Genomic DNA, 27,434 nt, shown 5'->3' on the forward strand with positions numbered 1-27,434 from the left:
ACAGAACAACGTTTGGACTGATGCCATTTTCCATGCAAAAGCTGATGGTGTGAGCCTCTGCAGTAGGAAATAATGGAATGAAAGCTTCATGTATTTCAGCTATTAAAGCTGCTGTAATCTGTATTTTTATAATAACAAAAGATCAAAAGATTATGTGTTATGTCAATATCTAAGGTGTTGCTCGTGAGGACAAACCAACAGATAGCCTACCCCGACTCTGTCCAGTCGGGGGATGGTGAACGTGCAGACATTTAGCAGGCAGATATTTCTCTGAGAAGTTGGTGGAGACCAAAAACAGAGCAAAAAGTAGAGTGAATATTGACTGACATTTGCCAAGTGGGAGGAAACACAGCTGTTGTGTCTGCTGGATGTGCAACTAGGCAGCTGTGTGCAAAACAAGTGGGACATATTAACTTAAAGGTTTAGTGTGTAATATTTAGGAGGATCTATTGAAATACAATATAATAAACCTAACTATGTTCTCAGAACTGTTGTGTTTTTATTATCTTAGAATGAGTCATTTCTATCTACATACCGCGGGTCACCTTATATGGAAGTCGCCAAACTGCTTTACAGAGTGTGTTTCGTCACCACGTTGAATATGTACGAATACAAGAAGGAAGAATTAGTAGTAGTAGTTTTAGTAGTAGTAGTCATCTGGTTTGTAAGAAGTAAGAAGAGAAGTGAAATTTGGACAAGTAGAGGACCACACGTATTATTTAGCACAAGAGCCAACAGAGCCTATTAGCCACTGTAGCTTCTCCTACACGCTTGCAAATGGAGGGTTGTGCAGTGGTAGAGCCCTTCCTTGCAATTAGTTTGCAATTTGCAACCCTCACCACTAGATGCCACTAAAACCTACACACTGAACCTTTAAGACGTAATACACCAATGTTGTTGTGTTGTGCCAAAAATGGTTACTGCCGGTTGAATGTTGCGAATAACCACTCATGCACATTAACCCACATGAGTGTTGCAAGTGTCAGATTAATTGTATTTTATGTAAATCAACAAAGAAACACTTTTCATTATCTGTCTGGAGGTGGGATCCTTTCAAATCCAAAAGATAAACCAAGCAAAAAAAGGGATGGAAAGACAGACAAACACCACCTCCTCCTCTTTACAAATTGGTAGCCGGAGATATCTTTGCTGAGCGTTAAGTCTTGGGGTCCACTGGGAATGCCTCTGTAGAGAGCTGCTTTCCTTTTCTCTTCTCTTTCAATAGAAAAAGATGAGCTTCACTGACAGCACTCTGAGCTTGGCATGTTTTCAGAGCTGAGTGCTAGAAGCTCAATACCACAACTAGGAGCCATAAAAAGTGCATCACAAGCATCTGTTTGGTGACGCTATCTAAAAAACAGAGGCATGTGTTGACACAAAGACTAATAGACTAATATTTAGCCTTTGAAGCGGGTAATGGTAGATGATTACAGGCCCACTCACTACTTGGGTCTGTGCGTGCTGTCTGATGCCCAGCAGTTATATGGCACACTCCCCTCCTCTTCTCCTTCATGCTCTTCCTCTCTGTCTTGTCTCTGTTTGTCAGTTCTGCCGCCCTCCAACCCTTTGTGTTTGCTCTCCCCGAGGCATCCCTCTTTCATTTTGCATCTCTTTGTCTCCATCTGTCTCCCTGCATCCTGTCTACTTCAGCTCCTGCCCCATCCTGCTTCTGTTTGTCTTTCACTCAAACCCTCAATTTAGTTGTTTCGCCGTCGTTTTATTTCCGGTCTCAAATGTGTGTGTTTTTCTCTTCCTGTTGCAGTGGTCCTACGGATTCTACCTCACTCACAACCAGGGCCAGAGTGGCTTTGAATTCTTCTTCAAGACCAAAGAGCTGAAAAAGAAGTGGCTGGAGCAGTTTGGCATGGCCATGTGAGTGTGTGTGTGTGTGTGTGTGTGCGAGTTCATGCGTGACAGTGATAAGAGTGTGTACCTTTTTTTTTGTCTGCATTTTGTCACAGCATCAAAACACACATGTTGCCCGTCCTGTTATTCAAGTTAGGTTGCCTGGTGATTTGTGAGGGACACAACGCTGTGACAAAAAAATGAACAGATGATATGTCGCACACCTACTTTTAAAAGCAAAACCTGAGTGAAAATGCACAAAAAAATTGCGTCACGGTCTCTTAAGCTCATGCATGAGTAGCATTGTCATAATAGTCAAACATTTGAATCACGGATTTTACAGTATTTTATAAACATTTAGTACCTATACTTAAGAGAACACAATTGGTTAAATTTGATTCCAGCATCAGGTGCTTGTTGTTAAACTGCATCAACCAGTCCACATCCTGAACTGGATCCAAATGAATCTACACTGACTGACAAACTGGTGCCAGGAGTGACAAACGGAGCTATAGTATTTGACATGTAGAGAAAGAAAGATAGAATATCTTTACCAGCCATTCTGTTTTTCACAGAAGTAAGTCAGTCTAAACTTCATACAACATTGGTCAAAAGTGTAAAAAAACTGCATACGGTTTTAATGATTTTTAAAAAGGAGAACAGTAAAAGATCTTATACCACATTTATACCACTTGAAACTTCGTGAAGATGTTAGCTGAACTGTTGCATGAAGCTGGTGTTTGATCCACAGCAGGGGGCCCAGTAGTTAGGCAGAACTTTTAATTTCCTAATATCAAACAATGAAATAAAACCACAGTTCATTCGTTCACGGACGACAAGTGCAGTGAATATGTCTTTTGGCACCTGGAAAATAATGACAACTCGCACAACAAGGCAGAAGAGTACAAGCTTACAAATAGTACTAATCAGGTGACGCAGGAAGCAGTTGAAGACAGCTGTGTAGTCTCCTCTGTGGCTCTGGAGAATCTATGAAGTCTGGGAAAGTAACCCTGATGATATCATAGTTACGTTGTCAGGGTGACACAGACTTTTTAACAGACTTAATTTCAAACCAAAGGTGATAAATTTGAGAGATGCATTTACTTGTCTAACAGATGATGCTGTTGAGTTGCATTATGGGAAATGCAGGATCAAATATTTAATTCTTAAAGTCAGGACATCTAGGCCTCTGCTGCTTTGGATTTGACAGTTCCTGTTTAAATGTATCTCTCTCAAGTCTGCGATACTAAAATGCTGCGGTAACCCCTTAAGGTCAATCCTTTGTATAAAAACATATTACTATGATTTTTTTGGGTGATTTAATTTCATTTCACTGAAAGAAATATCAAAATGATGATGATGAGATGTGATTTGTGCTGGGGTCTGCACCAAACAAGCATGTGTTCCTTACATCTGGAGGATATGATTTGCAGGCCGTGGTGTCTCTGTAGCAGCACAGTGCTTGATTTATAATGGTATGTTGTGACATATTTGACCTTTACCAAAATATTGCAACTCCTGCGATTTGGAAATTGCACTTGGCCATATCGCCATTTCCATATTTCTATTAATTGTTCAGCCCTAGTGAATACCACATAGTAGACATAACTTCATAATGTTCATTAGTCTTTACACTCCACATAGATATGTAAATATATACAACCCAAGCACAACCCCCTCTGATAACCACTCTCCCAGTCCTCCTGGATCTCCTTTAGTTAGAGCTCAGATGCCTGTTATTAGATTAGGTTATTGTTATTGTTGTAATGAAACCTAACTGCAAGTGACAGCAGAGACAATTAGTTAAGCACAGTGGGGCTCTCAAGCAGGTGCAATTACAATGAAAATATAGAAATAAATAACTGGGGGGAAAAGGGGGAATGATGAAAAGAAATATCAAAAGAAAGCAACAGGCCTTAACAGGAAGTGAAGAAGAGGATTGGGAAGATGATGGGCGGTGTGAAATGAGACTGAGAAAACAGCGGCTTTGGTTGATTAACTTTCGGGGCTGAATTAACGAGCTGCGAGGATGCTCCCACAGCGATGCTCAATGGCTGATCTGTGAACAGTTGTTTTCTCACGTGACGCATTTATTTCCAAACCACCCACTGTTTGCTGCTTTACTAAGATTCAGCAGCCCTGAGGGGTTGGGTAGACACACTGTTCCACGTAGCGGGTGCAGGAAATTGAAAGTAAAGACAAACTGTTGCTTGAACAGCAGTGAGTCCCTGAAAGTCAGAAGAACACTTGTAGATTAAGTCATATTGTTTTAGAGTCCTTAAAACACACGTGGCTACCTCTCGGCTGCATTTTTAATTTTGGACCATACGAGGTTTTATTGGACAGCATTAAAGGCTTCAGTACACAGAAACTGGAACTGGAAGAGGCCAGTCATACTATCAAAGTCAAGCTGATTGTAAACATGCTATAGCGACATATTCTGTATCTTTCAATGTGATCTTTCTTGCCTTTAACACGCAATTTCTAGCAAACAACAATCGTCACGTATATATTGCTTGACTACAGAGGAGACGCCACTGAAGGTCTCTTTTTCTTCTTTGACAATTTCTTCCATCTCAGCGCTGTTTGTCCTGTTTTTCAGAGAACATGTTGTACCCCATTAGTTTTACTTATTATTTGAGTTTTTTGAGTTGCCTAAGATGCACAAGTTGTACCTGTGCATATTAAGCAAAACATCTATGCAACAATCATCTCTAGCTAGTCTGAACACTGGAAAACAAAGGAAGGACTCATAAATTTCAAATAAACTGGCATTTGTGCTACAGGCAAATTGGGCAAATCCTGTCTTTTTCTTTCTCATACTGTACACACACACACCCACCCACACACACACCACATGCCTCCATGTCCTAAGGGGCCAAGAATACGTGCTTTTACTTCAAGCAGACCTTGCCTGTCTGCGTGCAGTCCTCTCCTTCCCACTTCAAAGAACTGTATCGGTGAAATGTTACTGTTGCCATGGAAGAGAGTTTGTTGGATGCAATTATAAGTGAAAAATATTTTTTTTGCCTGGCTTTGAAATAGAGGTTTTCATCAAAGACCAAAGCTGTTTGAAAACTGTAAGAAAATGGGCAACACGCACAAACTCATTTTCATTCATTAATTTGGGCTCATCTGTAACTTATAGTACAACCTACAATAGCGGCTAGTGTTTGGTTCAACAGTTTGCTCTGATTTTGAGTCTTAACTTAACTTAACTTCCATTATTTTTATATTATATTATTTTTAATAGCACATACAGTACAATATTGTCAGTGTTTACCTATATATTATAAACATAGCTTTAATTGCTTTTTGTTAATGTTCAACACAAACCCTAGATCGAGAGCATTATGTAATAATTACTCTCATGGACTAATTATCTCAACCGAGCTTCAACTTGATGCAAGTTACTTTTTAGGATCCTGGTAGGTTGGAAATCAGCCTAAAAAGTAAAAGTTTAGTTGTTTTTTTTTACTTTGAGAATGCAAACACAGCAAAGCACAGACAAGCGCGAGTCCATCAAAAATAAAACATGTTGCGCAACTCTTCTCCAGTACAGCATGCTTTATGCCTCAGCAGGCATGGTGAGCTACAGTATTATCAGTCATGTTAGATACTCAATATACCTACATTATCTTATCTGTAAACTATATTATCTTAAAAACACACTTTTTACAAAATGCAATGTTTAATGTTAATGCATATATATTATGTTTTTTTCTGAGACATATAAATGACCTTAAATACTAAACATACAATATTGAAACCAACTTTTCAGAATATTCATTAACAAATACAATCTTTCATTTTAACCCTCAGAAAGTAGCTAATGTTTGTTGTGTGTTATGTCTTGTTTAGATCCAACATTCGTCCTGAGAATGCCACTAACAACTTCCACGAGTTTCGTATGCACACCTTTGAAAGGATCACCTCCTGCAACTCTTGCCACATGCTGCTGAGGTAAGAGGCCAATTATTATTCACACACACACACACACACACACACACACACACACACACACAGGCAGCACAAAAATCTCTTCAAGGCTATCGTCAAACATAAAGACTGAGGACGAGACGCGGACCCTTTCCCTTCAAACAACTGTCAGGACTCCTTTGAAAGAACTCCGCTCCTCTTATTCCTCTCCAGTGTACCCTAACAATCTATTCGTCACTTTCCTTTTGCTCCTCTCTTCCTCTGCACATGTGCCTCCGTTACACAAAGTTCCTTTTGAATTTGCTGAATGGTATCAGCACCCAGAGGACTGTGCCTCGTGGTCTTTCTCACAGCGGGGACGACTGAGTGGTTTCACCTACCGAGGACAGCAAAGAAAAATGTCTGTCACACTTCAGCACTTCTTCAAGGCGGCGGGTAGGGAAAGGGGACAAGGTTATTGCGCTGTGAATATACAGAGGCGCTGAATTCACCAACATTTTCTGAGGATATCAGAAAAACAAGAATAAGGTCAGGGAAGGTCTCTTTTTGTCATTATTGTCTCCTAGTATTTCCTGTGGTGTTGCTATTTTCCTGATTATTTCTCAAGTCTTTAAATACTGATTGGTCCTTTGGACGATTTCGTTGTGACTTGTCCTAGACCTCGAGAACATTTTATTAACTTGAAAAGACACAAAAGAAATGTAACCGCTTATCTTACAGGCAGGGGCACCACATATCAAATAGCTTTATGAATCATGAGTCAAGTGTTCTGTGATTTTAAGAAGTATATAACATCTTTTTTTATAGAACCTACAGCAAAAATGAGTATTTGTAAATCTAGTTATTCTTGGTGCGTCACATCAGATTTTCTGTGTCTAATCAAGTCTAATATCTGTTGCATGATACTGTTACTATGATGAGTACTAAGAGTGCTGTCCTAATGGTTTAAATTCACTGTTTACCCCTTCTTACCCCAGTGCAACATGCACCCTGTAGTTCTGAACTAAAAAAAAAAAAAGTAGTGTACCTGCAGGTTATCTCCATGCTAATTTTCTCAAAGAGGTTAAACAGATAATTATCTTGGGAGCAGAGCAAAGCAGCCTTTACTTTCATGTCATGTTAATTAGGGCCTCTCAGACGGTTATGTAAATGAAAAGTGAACTACACACGGTGTACACATCATTTCCGCCAGAATTCCTGTTTCTTACATTCAGTATTTGCTAGATATGAGCTGATGCAGTTTTTTGGTTGAAATGAAGGTAGAATGTACCTCTCTGTCAATCCCGATGTTTGGCAGGTAGGATGTGTTCGCCATCTTAGTTTAGCATGTTAGTATGCTAACAGTTGCTAATAAGCTAAAGCTCTATAAGCTAAGCTAAAGTGCAACCTGAGGCTGAAAGAAATACAATTCATTTTGCAGGTATTTGGTCAATAATTGGTCACCCAAAGATGAAATGTTAAGGAGTCAAGTTATTACAGTTCGTCCAGATTGGGGCGAGAAAGTCTATCAATATGTCTATATTGAGATATTTGGTATATTTAGACCAACATTTCCATCCATGGAGGCATGGAGTGTGGCTGAAACAAGAGAAATTTACTGTAGTTTTCCAAACTGTTGGCCCTCCTAAGAAGTCAGAAATGGGGTCATCTTTTGACTGCAACTTGGATCCATACTTTACAATAGGCATGACAGTAATGTTTCTGTTCTTTGCATTGATGGACTGCTGCTGTGTGTATACTGTCAAGCACTCCATCAGATTACTTTTTCTGTTTCTCTGTCTGCAGGGGCATCTTTAACCAGGGCTACCTGTGCTCCAAGTGTGGTTTAGGTGCTCATAAAGAATGCCTGGCCCGGTTTGGGTCCTGTGGAAAAACAGGTAACACATCACTGCTTACACACAAAAATCCTTAATTCCTTAAATAAGTCTTTCACTTTATTGCACAACATCATGTCAGTCGCATCTAGTCAGCAGCAATTTAACACTTTGTCACTGAACAAAATGTTTTCAAGGGACACATTAAATGTAATTGTATGAACACAACTGCACTTTTATAGCAGTATGAACATAATGACAGATGACACACACTGGTGCATAAAACCTGATGTACGAGTGTCTCCTGTGACTAATTATGGGTCTGAGCGAGATTTGTTGCACTGTGATTGAAAAAAGTGCCAGTGACATTCTGAAATGATTGCACTGGGTGGACTTGTGGGAATTAGTGGGGTTTCTCTAAATAAGTAGGAACTTTACACATGCCCTTATCTCTACCAACCAAGGTCATGTAAGTATTCGAACAGTATTGCAGATATTCATTCAAAAACTCTCCCGCTTCCCTGAGTGGTTTTTGACACTTCAGAGCACCTTGAAGGCAATGTCACTGTGTATCATTGTACCGATCCCCAACGCTTGATAGTAGTTTTACTGGGGAGTTGTAAGAAACTCCTGACTTTTTTATTATGCTCCTGTTGTGTATCTGTTACTTGGCTCCCTGTGCAGGAGCACTCACAGCTCTGAAAGAAATGGTAGGAAAACTTCAGACATGTGGAGTGTAAAGAAAGCCTTCAGAAACCAGCTTAGCATGTCCTCAGCACGTGTGTGTGTGTGTGTGTGTGTGTGAGAAAGAGAGAGAGAGAGGAAGAGAACGAACAGGTGAAAAACAGAATTCACACTTTTTGTTTGTGGAAGTTCTTTTAGGTCTTGAAAGTGCATACTCGTGTTCTCCTACCACTAAACCTCTGCATTTAACATTTAAGAAAAACCAAGCTTGTGTGCAAGTGTGCAAGTCTTAGTGTTACAGCCCGCACACACTGCACTTGTAACACTGCGTCTCGCAATTGTGTGTGTGTTTGTATTCCCCGTGGCAAGCTGCCAGCTCCTGTTGGACCTGGCATCTGTCATGGTGCTATTAGGGCGCAGAGGCAATAACGCCACTGCCAGGCCCACCTGGGCACAGTGTCTACCTGAATAGATTTGGGCGACACCAGCGGCGGCAGAGCCGCTGAAGACTGGGATGTTGGTTTGAATTCCCACTGACATTACTCCGCACAGTATTCACCGTCTGCTGTTACAGGAAAATGTGCAGATGTGAGGAGCAGTATTTAAGTAACATACTAAAGTAAAAGTATTTTCAGAAGTCTGAAACTTCAGAAATAAATAAATTGTTGTCGCAGTTGCACCCCTTTTTGCTGATGTCCGTTTGACCTCAGCATTAAAATTCATTCACGCACAAAAACACAATCACAGCATCACTGTATAGGGTTATGTATGTATGTGTGCGTGTGTGTCACAGATAAGCCATTGTTTACCTACATTTGTCTGTTTTATCAGATCCCTTACCAGATGTTTGCGTAACAGGTCAAAGTTCACTTGAGGAACAACAGGCCTGCTGGCAGACGTGTGTGTGTGTGTGTGTGTGTGTTTGTGTGTTTGTGTGTACAGGTACTATATATATTTGTGGCTTTCTGCCAGCTAGCATGTGTGTAAGTGTGGAGGTATGCTTGTGTTTATGCAATTGTTCTGTTTGTACAGGTACATATGAGAGAGAGTGTGTGTGTGTGTGCAAAGGTATGTGTTTGTGTGTGTCTAGGGGGTGTGACCCATCCCTCAGGGAGCCAATGAAAGAAACTGGTGGAGCAAAAACCTCAGGTCTGCCCCCCCCTCCCCTCTGTTCCTAACCACCCCACCCGCCTCGTTACCTCCTCTATCCCAGCTGTCAGGTAGTGGCAGCGCAGCAAAACAAAGCGAACCTCGGTCAGACACGAGCGTCCGCCTTCTTCACTAATGAGGGAGTGTTGCCTTGTACCGACGAGTGTGTGCAAGTGTTTGCGTGCACCCACTAACCCGTCATTCACTATGCCTGTTCTCAAACTTCTTTCAGATCCGGGCTCCGTCAGAACTCAGGTGAGCTGCTGCTGTGCGTACGTGTGTGTGTGTGTGTGTGTGTGTGTGTGTGTGTGTGTGCGTCCGTGTTGATGTGTACACTGTCTGTCTGTGTCTGCCATTCGCCTCCTCTCCAAAGCTCTGCTGCACTTTGAAGACTGCTCTCTCCTGCAGCTATTTGCCAAGGAGACTCCAATTGACTTAGCTTGCCGTGGCCTACCTGACAAGAGAATGTTTCTGCAGATTTACCTTGAGTTGTCTGTGCTGTTTCTGAAACTTCTGTTTGCTGCTGCAACACTCACAAGTATCCCCAAACAGGAAATTAGACTAGGCTCATAACAACTTATTTAGTATGCCAATAACTGTGGCTAATACTGCACTATGTAGGGAGGATTTCTATACAAAAATTATACCTTCTTATCATCACAAACCTGGGGTCAAATTGACTTGTGTCCCTGTTTGTCGACCAACTGCTCTGATGCAGCTCACACAAAATGTGTGCTTGCATACAGTCTGTTGTGTTGTTGTTATTCTTGCTAGAAGCAGTAGTAGTAAAAGCAGTAGTACTAATTTGGGTCGAAATACTGTAGAATGTCCAATTGTCTACATGTTTTTCTGTTTTTCACCCTCACCAAAAAAAATAAATAAAGTGTCAGAAACATACATTATGTTTGTTTATTGGAATTACCTTTGCATCATCAAAAAACAAATATATTTTTCTGCAAAAACAAAAGAAAACATCACATCAGTTTAACTGCTCTCTTCAGCTTTGAAATATTTCTGCTTCACGCTGTACTTTCACTGCATGCGATCTGGGTTTTAACATGTCGTGTTGTGTTCTCCATGCCGGGCCCTGCTGCGTGTGGTCTGTACAGGGGAGATAGCAGGCTGGGATAAAATATTAATTTATGTGTGCAGTAGTAAGGAGTATATTAGTATAATTCGGCTGTGTGTCTGAACATGTCACAGCAATATAAGAGTGTTTCTAATAATTGATTTAGTAGGTTATAAACTAGTCAAAGGGGACGCAGTTTGCATGATGACTTAAGATATTTACCATGTACACTTCCACTACGGCAGTAATTTGTGTGTGCTAGTGAATATTTTGATCAAGATCAAAGTGTTCCTGTCTAAATGTTCGCACGCTTTTGTTTGTGTGTGTGCATGCATGTGCCTGTTTCAGACTGTAACTCTCTGTGTGTACTTTTTCAGGGCACGTCTAAAGATCCAGGTGAGGAATTCAGAAAACAAGACTACACACTAGACCTCCTCCCACCCGACAGGAATTCTTCTCTCTCCTCCACTGTAGTCTGTTTTTTTTTCTGTCACTGGCAATATTTATGTGCATAGAGACTGCTGCTCCTAAAACAAATAACCAGATTTTGGCAGCTAATCCAAGCAGCTGTTGATATGCACTAACACTGTATATCAACTGTCTGCAAGTATCAGCTGATCTTAGCCTTAACAAAACTATCCAATTGGTTATATGTTATAATTATGATGATCTTAAAAAATACTCCAAGCGGTATCAACATTTTTTTAAAAGAATCACAAAAAAAATGTTAGGAAATAGTGCACAATGCCCCTCACAAGTTCAAAGAGCCACAGGTGGCTTGTTCACATTGCTTACTTTGTCTGAACAACAGTCCAAAAGACAAAGATGTTGGCTTTATAATGATATAAAACTGAGAATAGTAGGAAATCCTCACATTTTGAGAAGCAGGAAATATGGATGAATTAATTTACACGCGCGCACGCACACACACACACACACACACACAGACACAGACACATAAACAAACAAACAAAATCAACCAGTATGCTCGAAGTTTCTCTATCAGGTTGTTTGTCAGGATTGGCTGTAGGTGTGCATTTATTACTACTGGTGTGCCATCATAATGTTTTTTCCAACGGTATCCTGGTTCAGTCAGAGAGAAAGGGTAATGTTAACATTAGTTTAAGTGGAATAAAACCAAGACCATATTGCATAAAATAGCACATTACTGGGTTTGTACAGTAAATGCTGGAAATGTAGCCGTTTTATTTCTGCCTCCTCCTCTCTGTGGCTCTCTGTCTCTCAGTCTTTCTCCAGTGGAACAGGAATAATGTACAGCGTCCTTTACGTTGTGTGTATGTGTGTGCCTGCACTACACAAAGGACTGTTAATCTCTTATAAACCTGGCTTCAACACTCATTTTTCCACCCCTCCATCCATTATGCTGCAGAAAATCATTTCTGACTGAAGACGCATTAAAATCAATAGGCATTTGATTGCCCCAGCCCGTGGTGTTTCATAATATTTCGACGCTGTTCTCTCTGTCTATTTTCAAAGGTGCACTAACACTTGGCTTGTCCTTGTGTGGATAGGAATGCAATTCATGCCCCCAAGACTCCAATTCTCCATGGCCATGTGTCTTTAGAAGTCCTATTCAGGCAAGCTACCACATGTCAGGCTGCCAGCCACAGTGCTGCAGCACTGGAACAGACACTGAAAGAGAGGCAAGGCAGATACAGATGTATTAGCTTTCAATACAATGTTGTTGACTTCTCTATTATTTGCCTTAAGCTTTACCCTTTTCTTCATGCGCTCACTTGAATTTCTTTTTCCTCACATTGTATCCCTGCACAACACTATCGCCACAGTGCAGACAAAGATATGCATATTTCATTTTATTGTGTTGGGCATATGAGATATGAACTTGGGATTTGTTTGGCATGGGTGGGTGCCATAACAGATGTGCTATAATTCAATTGCAGTGATTTCTTGGGTCAATAATGGGATCAAAGTTGGTCATAGTGCAATCAAATAGCGCTGACTGAGGTCATTTCACCAAGCAAATTCAGCTTGATTAAAATGTATTTCTCTTAGTGCCAGTGCAAACCAAAACTACTATGTAATTTATTACCTGGGGAGTAGTATGCCGTATTTAGTCCATGCACTGGTAATTCTAGAAGGTGAGCATAAGCTGTATATGAACCTGAACGTAACTAAGAAAAAGGAGGAAAATTACCATTACTGACTTGTAAACTGGAAAAAAATAATGATTTTCCTATAATTCTTTATTTGAAATGTGATTAGGACTAGTTTTCATCAAATCTCAGTAACACAACAAAGCGCTTATGACATTGATTCGATTTTCCATATGAGTTCCCCCAGGAGGTCAGAATACATCGTGTGCTCACACTGAAGCTCACTCCTGCTTATCTTTTATCTCCAAGCCCGATAACCAGCCATGTACCAGAGTGCACTGTTGCTTATCTGTAATATAATGGATAATGGGTCCAAATGATTTGAAAGGGCAGTACACTGGTGACAAGGGGAGTGTTTGTATGTATGTGTGTGTGTGTGTGTGTGTGTACATATGTATACACCATCTCATTACCACCTATAATGGGGCCATGAATAGTTTAGAAGCATAAAGATGCACCTTTAGAATGGCAAACATGCCCTTTTAGACTTGAGGTCACACGGCGCATGTATGCACCCACACACATGTAGACAGGCTCACATGTAGCCAGGCATTCATGGTGGAAGGAATCAAGGGATGGATTTAGACTTACTTTATGTCCTTTTCTACTCATATAGCTACTCAGGTCTAATTTAAAAATCGAGGAGCGTTTGGTTAAACCATCACCACACATCAAAGGATCACATGTCGGTTACAGTATAAATTCACAGAGGCATTCAGTTCAATTAAATTCACTTTTCAAACCTATGGCCCATAGAAAAATTTTTTAAATCATAAAATGTAAAATAGATATAAACACGATATAAACATTTTATTAATTCACACAACACACTGCAATGACTTTAAAAACATTTAATATGTTTACATTTATAATATCCTACAGGATTAGGTAAAAAGCAAGGATTGTGGATTTAAATAATATTTTATGTACAGTGGATATTGGTGAAGCAAATTTGTTTCCAAATGGAGGATTCAGCAACACTAACCAGACTTTTTGGTTGCAGAAAAATGAGTTCAAATCCCTTTGTGGCTCATATTTTCTAGCCAACCCTTTAGCTGCAGAACCCTTTAGCTGCAGAACTGCTTCGGGTTCTCACTCTCAATATAGTGCCAGTTGAGTGGCGTTCATTATGTTTGGTAGCAATTTTTGCAAACAGTACGCAGGAACTAACTGCCCGTCGCTCTTGCAGGTCTGCCTAAGATGCTGGTAATCAGGAACTACCTTGGTGTGCCCAGCCCTACGTCTGGCCCCGCGCTCAGCATCCAGATTGGTGACATCATCGAATTAATCTGCGCCGACCTTCACAGCCCCTGGTGGCAGGTCAGAGGTCACACTATCTCTTAATCACATATTTCACAACACTAAAAAATGGGACCTACTGTATTAAAATCTCTCATTTCCTCCACTGTCATTCCATCTAGCCGCTATCCTGACCTCATACTCTTGTAATATGGCTAGAATGATATATTGCTTAGTCAGTTTTGCCCTTTTATTATAAGTGAAATCTGGTGAGTCAGCACGGTCCACTTTTTATCAAATGGATGTTGCATTAATGTCCTGTTCTGTATCAGTTATAGCGTAATGTCTACATAAACATATCTTTTAGTTGGACATTTTACACCTGTGCCTGTGCATGTTCAAAATAGCAATCCAGTTGTATATATCTGGCTCAAGATAGCGAAAGTCTTTTGGACAGTTCTTGCTAACAAGCTGCTAGGGGAAAAAAAACAAAAAACCTCTTACATAACTTGTAAGAATTGTAACATGTATACACCTATGGTATACACCCACAGACATTTGTACACACAGTACAGCATATCTTATAAGGAAATAAAACTTTCACACACTGGACATGTTTGTTTGGTTCATGCATTACTCTTATGTGACTACACATGTGATTGAAACCTCACCGGAGGAGAAAAGTTTGATGCATTGTTGTGCCGTAGTCACTCACCGTGTGGGTGTTTAAGAGAGGCTGAATCAATGTCATCATAAGAATCATAATGAGATTTTTACCTGTGGCCTGAAGAAAAGGGCATTGTATTGGCATGAGCTACTGTACTGTTGTGTTCTAAGCAGACATGTAACAGAAGCCACCACATCTCACCATACTTAATACAACACAGATAAAATAGATATAGAATTCAATTAACCCTGTGTAAAAGCGCTACAGCCCCGCGGTCGGCACACATTCAATATCTATCGCCTTTGTAGCCAGCAGACCATAACCGTTTCTGTTCTGGAGGTGCGTGACAAATAGAATCGATTGCTGTAATTTAATTTCATTCAACAGTAGCCATCGGTTTACTCTGTCAATGCTACCAACTGTAATCATTATCACACCCTGAGCAAGGATGCAGCAGCAAGCGAGGCTTTCCATAAGGACTGACAAAATGTCCTGGTAGCAGGGATATGACAGGGATGACCCCAAAACCTACAACATGCCTTTTAAGTATATAGACTGCATGCATGCTGCAGGTTCCTGTGTATTTACTCCTGATCAGTTACTTATTAAATTGTATTTTTTTATTTACCCCTCAAGATAAGAATGATCTACCAACAACATTCATTTTATTTGGAGGTTAAAGAGGTTGAAGGTTTTTAACCAATTCATTTCTGAATGTAACTGTAAAAATGCACAAAACGAATATTTTTTTTAGTGTCAGATTTCAGCAATGAAATCCATGACATATAAATCAACCCACTGCGCCTGAGTCAGTCAGAAGAAGATAACTGCACTATGAACTTTAGAAAACCCCTATTTATATGGACTAAGTCTCCCCAGTGTTTATAAATCAAGGCCCTGAGCTTAAAGACTCATCACCATGGGAGGAATAAGGAACTCCTGTGCTCTTTCACTCTTCCTGCCAGCCATTATTTCAACAATAGTTAACTAGGGCTGTAAATTTCCTCGGCTCTGTGTTGCAAGCTAATTGTTCCTGAATTATGGAGACAGAGCCAGCCAGATGTACATAACGCAATTATCTCTCTGTGGTTTCAGGGCAAAATCCTGTCGAAGAAGGAGGTTGGCTTCTTTCCAAGCGATGCTGTGAAGCCTTGCCCATGTGTAAGCAGCATTTCCTCCTAGTCCTTTCGCTACATTAGGACCTGTTGTTGCAGCCCGCATTTGGTTACATGTATTTCCTAGCAGTTCAGTTATGTGAGTATGGTGAGGTGAGCTGTTGTACTTGGCACGAGAAGAAGAACAACCAATGGGTTTTTATGTTCTGGGCACAAGGAACTTGTCTTACGAGATAACGGTGGTTTACTGTCTAATTCACTTTATCAGTAAGAAGCAAGGAACAAAACGATGTCTTAAAAGGAATAAGGAATACTTTATGTTGTGCAAACTAAACGGGAAAGCTGAGAAGTTGGAGAAATGGTGTGCATTCTCTCAACGACTTAACTCGGGTATCTGTTGCTTGTTTTTATTGTCCAATTTTATAAATCTCTCCACCACTGGATTGTCATGTTCTATTTCATAAAATGAAATTCGCATGTCCAGCTGCTTTAGGAATGTGATCCATCCTGTAGATAAAAAACTATTATCACCATGTCACTTGTTTTAAAGATAAGAGCATAATTTTCTGCCATTTTTGTTCCATGCTCTCATAAATTTAAATGACTCTTTTCAATTAATTTTTGTTTTTAGATGTAACAACTGTCCAGGGACTACAGATGAAAAATAGTCTAATGGCTAACTCTGGTGCATTTACATCAATGTTTTATTAATGTGCACTGTCCTTGCTAAATTAAACTGAATAATAGTAATAATTCAGCTATTTTATTGGGATTGTACAGTGTGAAAGCACCTGTTTTATGAAGAGCAAAACTGCAACTGACTCCAGGATTTTACTGTAGTGGTGTACGCTGTATTGCGGTTGGATGAGTGACAGCTTCGTGACAATAACAAAAACACATGTCCACTTTTGCTCTTTGCTCCAGGTTCCGAAGCCCGTTGATTACTCCTCTCAACCTTGGTATGTTCACAAAACAAAAGTTTTATGTTTAACTGGATAGAGCAGGTTTTTATCGGATGGAGCAAAACACAGTGAATGTAGCAAATGTAAATTCCTGCAGCATGCACTGAAGATCAGATGACACAAACCAGCTACAGGCTGGGGAGAGATTCATTTGGCCCAGACAATAACAAAATATGCACTTATTTGAATTTCACACACATAGCAACTGCAGCGTATCAAAGCAGTTTCTGCTCTGACTGAAGTGTAAGCAAATTAAACAGCTATCATAGAGATTGTAAAGGACAGCACACAGTGGTGTGCAGGCAGTAACGATAGTATCATTCCATAATGAATTTTAGGTGGGTCAAGTTCATGTATTTTTGGGCTGTTGTGTTGTAGGTTTGCAGGGCCCATGGAGAGGCTCCAGGCGGAGGCAGAACTCATCAACAGGGTCAACAGCACCTACCTGGTCCGCCATCGCAGCAGAGAGTACACAGAGTACGCCATCAGTATAAAGTAAGGCTGACATTTCTATCAAGCCACATGCACAGGCAGTGCCAGTATCACCACCTCTGATTATAATTGGATCGATTTAAATTAAAAATTAGCATTAGTAAAAATGGCTCTTTTGTACTCATAATGGGACTGTCCTTTAAATGTTAGCATATAGTGTAAATTATGAATTTCAATAAATTAGACAACAGATTGAACAACTATAACAACATATATCCATCATCTTGAGGTTGAGGTTAATTTCTCAACATTTATACATAATCTATATATAATTTAACACTGTAAATCTGTAAATTTGAATATTTATTGAGTAAGAATTATGGGCTTGTCTTGGGTCCACCTAACAACGATCATCAGATTGTATTGTTTCTCTTTAACATGACAGTTATTCTGTCTTTCTGCGGCCGCTCAGCCTGCTAGATTCATCAGCTGCCTTTAGCCAAACCACAGTATTGACTAGATGGAAGTCCCAGGCTATACTGCACAATTTGATGCACCGATTTATAGTTCCTCTGCAGGATGATGTGCTTTTCCTCTGAGGCAGAGTCTGTGGTTAACCACAGTGATGTGTCTGAAGCTGACCAAACCAGACGCTTTACGGTTTGACCTCAAAACCCACAAAAACCATCTGATTCGTTTATAATTTGAATAATACTGCCATTTTAATCGTGGTAATGAGAAATTAACAAAGCACATTTCACAACCTTGGTGTGTCAGTGACCCTACCATTGTTTGTAACTTACCTCTGTGCATAAGATAACTACCGTCTGTATAAACGCAGGTGTCTCTTCCTGTTGAGTCTCTGAGCTGGAAAACTTTCCATCACAGGGAGCCAGCACGCTTGTCTGTGAGCGTCGGAAACATTCCTTTAAACTTCATTTAATCCGCAGAATGGACCGCTTTCAGTGCCTTCAACTTCCTTCTGTGCTGAAGTCTTAATTGCTTGTGTGCGCACAGATGCTCTGAACAGAACAGAGAACAACTAAGACTCTTCAAGGTTATTAAAACCTCTTCATGAAGACAGAATCAGAATATAAATAGAAAGGCATTGTGGGATGTTTAAAAAGTATTACTCTCCTTCATTCTCTGTTTCTCTATGTAAAGCCCAATAGCCAAGAGACCCCCAGTTCTGTGCAAATAAAGCTCTAGCATTTTAATTTACTGCATTCCCCAAAAGTAGAGGCTGCTTCCTGGATAGCTGTGGCCACACACAGTAGAAGAGTAAATCTGGCTCTTTAAATCTCTTAAAAAAAGATTCTCAAAATTTTAAATTCTGTGTTTATTTATAACATTGAGAACTAGTTTGAGATTTGCAACTTTTATTAGCCACAGTGTTACATTTTAAATTGTCAAGTATTAAGAATTGTTCAGCATTTTGGAAAATACTCTCATTTGCTGTCTTGCAGAGAGATGGAGAGAGAGAGAGAGAGAGATGAGCAGATTGATACCAGTCTCATGACTGTATGCTAAATATGAAGCTACAGCCAGGAGACAGTTAGCTTAGCTTAGCACAAAGACTGGAAACATGAGGACACGGCTAGCCTGGCTCTAGGAGCACTTCTAAATCACACTGATTAACACACGATATCTTGTTTGTTTCAAGTGTAAAAATCGTTACATAATCCCTCGTAAAACCACCGTTTGTCAGTTTTGCACTTCAGTTCTTGAAGAGTTAAAACAAAAAACATACAAGTTGTTAATTACAGAGCTTTAAAAGTGCTGGTAGACTGACCGGCTGCTGGCTGTAGCTTTATTTTAACAGATAAGTGTGGTTTTGATTTTGTCATGTAACCTACTTGTAACTCAAAAGCTTATTTAGATAAAAATAAAATATCAAACTGTTCAGTTAACATTAAAATCAGCAACTCTTAGCTCTAGCATTGATGCTTTAAAGTTACTATTAGTTTTTGAAACTTTGACTTGACAAGTCCAGCTCAGTTCTTAGTGACCAAGGCCTGATGCAGAGTCAGGCCAGGTGTCCAAATTCTTCTTCTTCTAATTGGGTCAGTTAGGACCTGGAGAGGAGAAGTGAGAACTTTGAAGTGAAGGAAAAAAAGAAATGTTCGGTTGCTCTTTTTGCTCAGTTATCGGAGGTGCATTATACTGCCATGCTGTGTTAATTCTCTCTTTGTTTGGGTCTTTTTCGGTCGATCACAATTTGGAATTGGGTCTTATTATGTTCAGGTCCCCTTTGTATACCAGGTCTGTCTAAGTAATTTATGCACACATGGCTTGATTATGTTGTGTGAAGACTTGTACTGAAAGTAGTTGATAGCTTGACAGAGAGTTTATAGATTAAAGCCACTATGTGTAGAATAAAAAAATTAGTTATATAAGAAGACCCTACCCCTGCCTTCTGCTGTTTGCGTTCCATGTAATTCCAAAAGTCTACGTTGACTTGTTTTAACGTAAACTTAAAACATAATTTAACTTATGTAACTAACACTATAAATGACAGACTGCCCCCTACTTCGGTAGCTTTTAATCCAGCCTCAGAGCCCCATCAGCCACCCTGTTAATGCAAACATGAGTACATTATTGGGGAGGGAGCCAGTACACACATGTGCACATTCTCTCCTGACCACCAATCATTTGTTTCACAAACCTTCGGGACCCTTTGCATTACGGCGATGGCCGTGCTCTCCACATAGGGGCCAAGGGCCGGCCACCAATCGATGGCGGTGATCAGAGATGGAAATTACACTTATTTAATGACCCACAGGTACAACAACGACGTGAAGCACATAAAGATCCTGACCAAGGAGGGCTGCTTCTACATCGCAGAGAACAAGAAGTTTAGGAATATATCAGTGAGTCTTTTCAGCCTTTTTTATTTATTTATTTTCATTCCACCACTGCAATTCATAAATAAATCATCGTGTTCGCTTAATGAAGTGTCAAAACCTGAATTTTAGTTTAGCAGTGTGCACAAAAATAGCCATGATTAGAGACGTGTTTATACTGGCCTGAGGGCTTCAGCATTATAGATAAGTGCATTGCATATTGGAAAGCTTCACCAGTTTTATTGATGCCAGGACTGTATTTTCTGTGTCTCAGATTTACTAAAAACAGTTTTTTGAGTAAAATATTTGAATACTAGTGTGTGTGTCAAAACTGTATTTGAATAACATACTTTCGTGGCATTTTATAGGGCTAGAAAACCTGATCAAATGTTCTCTCCAATGTGGTGGTATATTCAGTCATAGTCCGATCTCATAACATATTATAATGCATCACATATTTTTTTACATAGTGCTATTTCATCAGATTTGACAGATGTGTAACTGATAGAGGTGTTTCTATCACGTGTCATTTATCTATTTTTACAAACTGATTTTCAGGAGAAATGTGACAGTAAATGCAGTAAACAGAAATGTAAATGAGTGTTTGTATACTTCTTATGTGTGTGTGTCCAGGAGCTGATTGAGTATTACAAACACCACTCCCTGAGAGAAGGTTTTAGGAGTATGGACACCACGCTGCAGTTTCCTTACCGGGAACCAGAGAACGCTGCAATGCACCGCCTCAACCGATCGGGTAGCAACAGTGAGTACACCTGAACAGTCACTAATATTAGAAACAATCCACCATTAATACACTTCTACGCAGAAATGGGAGCGACTCATGAAGCAACAACTGGACAATATAAACTACTGACAAAGGATTAAACACTGAAAAATGCTCAAGTCACAATTTCCCAGATACCAAGGTAGTGTATTCAAAGTGGGTTTTGGACTGTTCCACACAAATAAATCAAATAGATTTATTTAACTATCATATAAAACATTGAAAAGCAGCAAATCATTTCCTTCAAGAAGGTGGAATTGACATTTGACAGTTATACATGGAGTCAGCTAATCAGTATCGGCAGACTCTTACCATCATTCAAGTCAGTAAAGCAGTCAGTCTGATCTCACACTCTCACTCTGCTGACCATTCATGCTTCTTGCGTTGTTAAGTTTGGTTTCAACCCCACAACATGCTGCTGTCACTGGCTCTTCTGATTTCTTCCACCACTACTCCAGCCGCCGGTTCTGTTTTCTTATCTGTCATCCTTCCCAACTCTCTCACACACGCCTTTAACTCACAGCCTTAAAAGAGCCAGGTAGTTATTTGTCGTTAAGAACAGTCCAGTCCCATCTGACGTTAATTGTTCTTGACTGTCAAGCAGTAGTTGGAGAATCCACTAAGCATGTTATTAGATTTGGTAACACTCTCTAGACGTTTGCTGAAGATCAAATCAGTTATAGTTTTAGGGGAGAGAGATAATCTGGTAGAACCTTCAACGAGTTAAGAGTCAAGAGCATTTATAAATGGAGTTATGGTCTTATCTAGTGAGTAGATGGACACAGTATATGGATATACTAACACAGTAACATGTATACAGCAGTTCTTTTTAATGTTATTCACCTTTTTTATTAAGTAGTCATTCTTACATCATAAGACATCTAATCTTTCTTTAATTGATGGTGTCAATGATTTGAAGTTTGTAACATGTAAAAATTCGTTTAGTAGTTAATATTACACCATAACGTGAAGGTACGTCATAGCCTTAACTAAGTGATAATCACAGATTGATAAAAAAAAACAACTGTATTATTGTTATATTTGAGCTGCCAGCTCACCTTGCTGCAAACATTGTTGTACATGTCAAACAGCCTAAACTTTGTTAGCAAAAGCGCCACAGGAAGTTGTCTGCAAACTTTGTTCATGTGAATGTTGTATCCTATCTTGCAGCTGTTAGGGTGAAGTTTCATCAATGTGACCCCCCCCCCCCCCCGCTGTGTACGATAGAGCTGTTTGTTCTGTTATGAACAAACTTGTCAACACCTGAAGACAAAGCAGCAGTTATTACCAACACTTTCCAAGGAGCAGAACTGTACCGGAACGCAGCACATTGATGATTATTTATGCATGCAGCTGCTGTTCCTCCTTAACCGTGCAACTTTGTCAGTTATTACCCTAACTAACCTGACTCCGCTCAGCAGTCAGGTGTTAGAGATGTTATTTATCAGGGTGGGATGAGAGAGAACACAACACCCTGTGACATGTTTTTCCTTTCTGACTAGGATTTTACCAGATGTGCGGTGTTTAACTTTGAACTAAGATTTTAATGAGATAATGTTTGGGTTTGAAGTAAGCAATAGATAAGGCAGCTAAGCATTGTCAAGTGCCAACTCAGGAATGAATATAGGCATTTTGGAATGAAAGGTGTTTTTAAAATAAAAAGGCTTAAGAGTTTGTTTGGTAAAAGAATGTATATAGCATAAAATATTTTCTTTATTGGCTTGGCTGATAATGTCAAGTGGGAATAAGTTTAAAAAAACATCAAGAAGCAGTCAGCCCTGTAAAACATCCATGTCTCCCCGACACACAAGCTGAATGTTTCAAGTAATGCCAGTGGAAATGGCATTAAACAGTGTGAGCCAGGCACAGCAACATTGCCCATCAGTTGGTTAATGGAAAAAGTATGACTTATTGCAATCAGTTGCAAAATGTGATTTCATTTGAACCCTGTATGCCACTGCGTACATACAAGCCGGGAGTCCCGGCTTGCTGACGATCACGTTCCAAGTGGGAGAAATGTGAACAGATTGTACAGAGCCGTTTGGTTGTTCTGGACGAGGCCTGTTGCGCAAACTCCGCTTCGAAACACACGTCAAGACAGCTTCAACCCAAATTTGTTTTGTTCTAGTGTGGTATTCTGTCTTGTAGGCAGCCTCCGCCTGGTGTGCAGACTTCATTTTCTCTCTTTCGTGTTTAAACCTCTCTTTTGTTTTGATTTCCATCTTCCTCGAGCACGGCTGGAAGACTGCTAATTAATGTTTATGCTTTGTTTTATGTTTTTTGGACAGCTTTGCAAAAGGCAGAACTGATTGATTGATAGTTTTTTTTCTACCATAACACCAGCTACAATGGCAACAATACCAATGTTAACCTAAAATAAAAATTAAAATGTGTCCATGGAACAAGCTCAGCAACTGTGTGTGTGGGACTCTTGGCTGCTGATTGGATTTTAACTCATCTTCACTCTCTTGTGAAATGATACAATGTATGTGTATACTCTCGATGTTAGTCTCCTGTATTAGTCAGCCAGCTCGCATTGTGTATTCCGGTGTGGTCCACAAATCAGATTTTGCAAAAATGAAGCATGTAAAATGCAGCTGGTGTCTTGGTGGCTGTTTGAAACGGAGGACAATCCCTCTTCATATTGCTCGTACCTAGACACCATTAGGGGTTGCTGAGCTGTCTCTCAGTGCGCTGATTAGTATTCATTTTAAAAACCACTGGAGCTCTGCTCTCCTTACAGCATATCAATAACCCAGGCCAGTTAACTTGCCAGCAGTATTGTTGGGAGCGGCACATTTTTCATAAAGTTTGGGTATTTATCTGCCATTGTGGGGATTAGATTTCTATTCCCAGTGGCAGAAATGTGGGCTCCTGTGCAGAGGAGGGTTTAGAAACTTTTCAAAAGGGGGGGCTGGACTGGGGCATCGTTTTAAAGACGAGGTGCACATTTGACTAAAATTTGTGACATAAAGCCCAATACCAAAACTACACATTATCGATAATATTTATAATAATTAATAATTACTAAATAATTAAAATAGCTAAATTAACTACTTAAAATAGTCTGATCAGATATCAATTAAAAACTGCTATTTGTTACTAGTTTACAGCCATGGACAGATTATGAGATACTGGGCTCCTGGACACAGATATGTACAAGGCCTCCCACCCATCCTACATGGGAGCAAGACCCCCAGACTGAACAATGCAGGCATGTTGTTTGTAGTCGATTTTGTCTTTTTGCGGTCGCTCTGTGTCTCTTTGGGTCGTTCTATGTCTCTTTGCAGTCGTTGTGTCTCTCTTTGTGGTTGATCTGTGTCTCTTTGTAGTCGTTCTGTGTCTTTCTGGGTCATTCTGTGTCTCTCTGGGTCATTCTGTGTCTCTCTGGGTCGTTCTGTGTCTCTTTTGGTCGTTCTGTGTCTCTTTGGGTTGTTCTGGGTCTCTTTGTGGTTGTTGTCTGTCTTTTTGTGTTGTCCTGTGTCTCTTTGTAGTCATTCTATGTCTCTTTGGGTAGTTCTTTGTTTCCTTGTGGTCATTCTGTGTCTCTTTGTAGTCATTCTTTGACTCTTTGAGTTGTTCTGTGTCTCTTTATGGTCGTTCTGTGTAAATGTAGTTTTGCGATGGCTTTTTGTAGCTGTTGGATTTACAGTTTAAACAGAGGCTGTGGTCCATGGTCCCCGCACCTGTGCACAGTAGGCTCATTCAGTAATCCATCCATGATCTGTGTTATAATGCAGACATATGGAGCTGTGTAGCCACAGTTAACCACATCTATGTCTTGCACCTGTCTATATAACGTGGAGTTTTCGAATGTCCACATACTACAAAAATTCCTACATCAGGAATGGGCTGTTTGGACAAAAATATGTATTAGCACCCATTTAGCCAACTACTTTTATTGAATTTTCTACTGAAATACCACTGCTACTGAGTATAACCCTATGTAGCATCAGCATTTTCTCCTGACTGTGCTTGTGCCATACTTGCTATGTTGACATTCCAAAATAACCCAGCATACTCAAATGTATCCAAAAAGACTATTGTACTAATACTTTCAGGGTTAGATGTTCTATTCCCCTGAGTAAGGCACTAACACTGCCAACTCTAAAGACATTGTTGGAATCAGATCAATGCCTGTAGCTCCTTTCTCTGCCACTAGAAATACTGGAAGACAGATTGAAATACAAATGCAGTGGGCCTCCAGTGGGCTATTTCTCAACTTGTTTGCAAGGTAGAAGCACAATTAGGCTTTCTAAAGTAAAAGAATCTGTAATTGTGAGCACACAGCATATTCCTCCCAATTAAATGAAAAAGTGGAGACTTTGGCAAATTGGAATCAAGTTGTGCCATCATTCCATATTTAGTGTTGTGGTGTGTATTTGTTCTGGACCTTGTCCAAGGTTTGACCTTTCAACTCAGTTTTCCAACATCAGAACAAAAAATGTGTATTCTTGAGATAAATGTTGTGACTTATCACCAACATGCTTCAAATGGTTTTAATTAGAGCACCACATATTTTGTAAATGAATAATGGCTAGGTTTTGTAGCTTTTGTGTTTCATATGAGTTTAGTAAGAGCCTTGGTTAGCACTGGAAATTCTGACCTTTAGTCATGCAATGGCAGTTATTCTTAAACACAAGTGTTGAAATTTTAGACCAGACCAAGAGTTAGATCCTACGTGTTTGAGTTAAAATTTTAGATTCCTAAATACAGTGCCCACTCTAGGCCAAATGGTGTAAATACTTTAGGAGCAAAAATGAACTGCTCCCAGTGGCTGTGTAGATTAAGTGTGCCTGTCGTCACTTATTCTTTATCAAACTGCAACTGTGTTCTTTATACCTCTGGAAATAAAACAGCTCAGAGTTGGGATTTTTTAAATACATGTTTTTTTTCTCCTTTGCTTCTCTCTCCTTCTACCATCCCCCATCCCTGCCCTCTCCCCCTTTTCGCATCTCTCCGCTCCCTGCCTGGCCCGCCTTGCCATAGCCCCATTGCTCTGCGGCCTCTCTTTTGTAACTCCTGCCGGCTACAGCTTTGTACCTCCTTCCTCTGCTCCCTTCTGGTCAGGTACAGGTATCGCTTCTCTCTCTGTCTGTCTCTGCAACACTCTGTTTCTCTCTCTCTCTTTTTGCTTTCATGTTGAAGGCTGCTTAGCATGCTGGCTGTTGCTCAGCGCATTCACATCATCGCCTGGATCTTTGCCTTTACATCTGCCATCTAGCTTCCCATTGCACCATTTCACCTCTTCCATAGTTGTGTGCACATGTCATCCTGTGTGGAAAATAGGGACTGCTTGTTTTAATAATGCATGTATGTACTGTGTTTGCGGGAGTGTCTGTGTGTGTGTGTGTGTGTGTATGTTTGCATGTGTGTTTGCATGTGCAGAAATAGTTGGGAAAGGAGTGGTGTTTGAGGTGTTACCCGAGGCATATGTGGCTGAGTTTGGTGTGTGTCTGCTTGTGTGTGTCCGTCAAAGTAAAGGTGGAGGTGTCCAAATACACAGAGCTCCTCTATATTAGATATTCTATCCCTACGGCCAGGTTGTAGAGGTCTGACATTCCATTTCCACCTGTCAACTTAGCCCAGTCTGACCCCACAAGTCAGTGTTTGGAGAAGGTAGAAAGCTGGCACGGTGGATGGAGCTGTGGTAACTAGCTAACTTGCTCCACAGCTGTCTCTCATACTGCTGTCTCCTAGAAAAGATGTGTAGCCATGCGCACCCACACACACATGCGGCTGTGAGAACACTAAAGTATACAGCTATAAACTACACAACATAAAAAGGACTTTTAGGGCCGTAATTCCCTGAAATTGAAATGAAACGCACTGGTAGTATAAACAGTTCACGGATTAGCTTATTTAGCACTATATTTTGTTCACCAGATCATCTGCGCAACTATGAAAAAACGAACAGCAAGCTCATATCTGTGTACATCATCTCTAACTTAACATTTGGTTTTTACCCCTCAGTCTTCATTTGGGATAATTAAGTGTACTAAAGTGACATACTAAATCACCATTACACCATTAAAACTTGGCCAGTGAAAACTTAGTGACTTGTAAAATGGTTTCTAAAAGACATATTTAGAGTCGCGCAATTAAAAGTAATCAGCTAAAGCTATGTAAACAGGAAGTCACTGTAGATTCCCAAACTTTAGCATAACTTTATAAAAATAAGAATTTTTGGAGGGAAACAAAATAGAGAGCCGAAGTCCAGGCTAGCATCTGTCCCACTAGCTAATGTAATTCAATGCAATCTACGCTGTAATTAGTATAGTTAAAAATGTCAACATGATTTCAAATAAGGCTTGGTTTTCTTTCTTCTGGAACAAAACCTTAATGTTCTGGTAATACACTCAGCTCTCATTATATTAACCTTAAAAGTTGCCAGTCTTTTGTGAATATAGGTATTACTTGTTTTTATTTTATTTATGTAGCTTATAATGACATCATGCTAACATAGCTGAAGGTCATTTTTGTGAAATGCAATGTAAAATATTCCCACTTTATGTCATTATTAAACAGCATTTTGTCTAGTGTTATTTCATATGCTTGCAAGCTGACATTAGCTTTTTCAGTCAGTTGAAGTAGCTATGAAACAGTAACAAATGGCAGTTACGGAGTGTAAACATTAAGCAACAACTAGCTAATCTCTATCTCTACGAACTTACTTACAGAGCTGGTGTGACCAGTAGGCCACGTTTTAATAAAGCTATTATCTAAATTCTACTTCTGCTACTACTACTACTACTGA

At 39.9% G+C, this 27,434-nt stretch overlaps 1 protein-coding gene across 2 annotated transcripts in view; it reads left to right on the forward strand.

The window, feature by feature from the left end:
• The window catches only part of LOC119907141 (guanine nucleotide exchange factor VAV3), a 99,399-nt gene that overhangs the window by 63,753 nt on the left and 8,212 nt on the right, over positions 1–27,434 (forward strand). The window contains exons 15-26 of one of the 2 annotated variants that reach the window (XM_038724765.1): positions 1,763–1,872; positions 5,707–5,808; positions 7,570–7,661; positions 9,664–9,686; positions 10,878–10,896; positions 13,825–13,955; positions 15,637–15,702; positions 16,581–16,615; positions 16,997–17,113; positions 19,833–19,920; positions 20,527–20,656; positions 25,667–25,747. In XM_038724765.1, coding sequence (XP_038580693.1) covers positions 1,763–1,872; positions 5,707–5,808; positions 7,570–7,661; positions 9,664–9,686; positions 10,878–10,896; positions 13,825–13,955; positions 15,637–15,702; positions 16,581–16,615; positions 16,997–17,113; positions 19,833–19,920; positions 20,527–20,656; positions 25,667–25,747 — 994 coding nt within the window. The remainder of the gene's footprint in view (positions 1–1,762; positions 1,873–5,706; positions 5,809–7,569; positions 7,662–9,663; positions 9,687–10,877; positions 10,897–13,824; positions 13,956–15,636; positions 15,703–16,580; positions 16,616–16,996; positions 17,114–19,832; positions 19,921–20,526; positions 20,657–25,666; positions 25,748–27,434) is intronic. The other variant, XM_038724773.1, reaches the window with a different exon arrangement.

Source organism: Micropterus salmoides, unplaced genomic scaffold, assembly GCF_014851395.1.
Source record: "Micropterus salmoides isolate LMB-PRFRI ecotype aquatic unplaced genomic scaffold, ASM1485139v1 Ms_hic_scaffold_1, whole genome shotgun sequence".
NCBI lineage: Eukaryota > Metazoa > Chordata > Actinopteri > Centrarchiformes > Centrarchidae > Micropterus > Micropterus salmoides.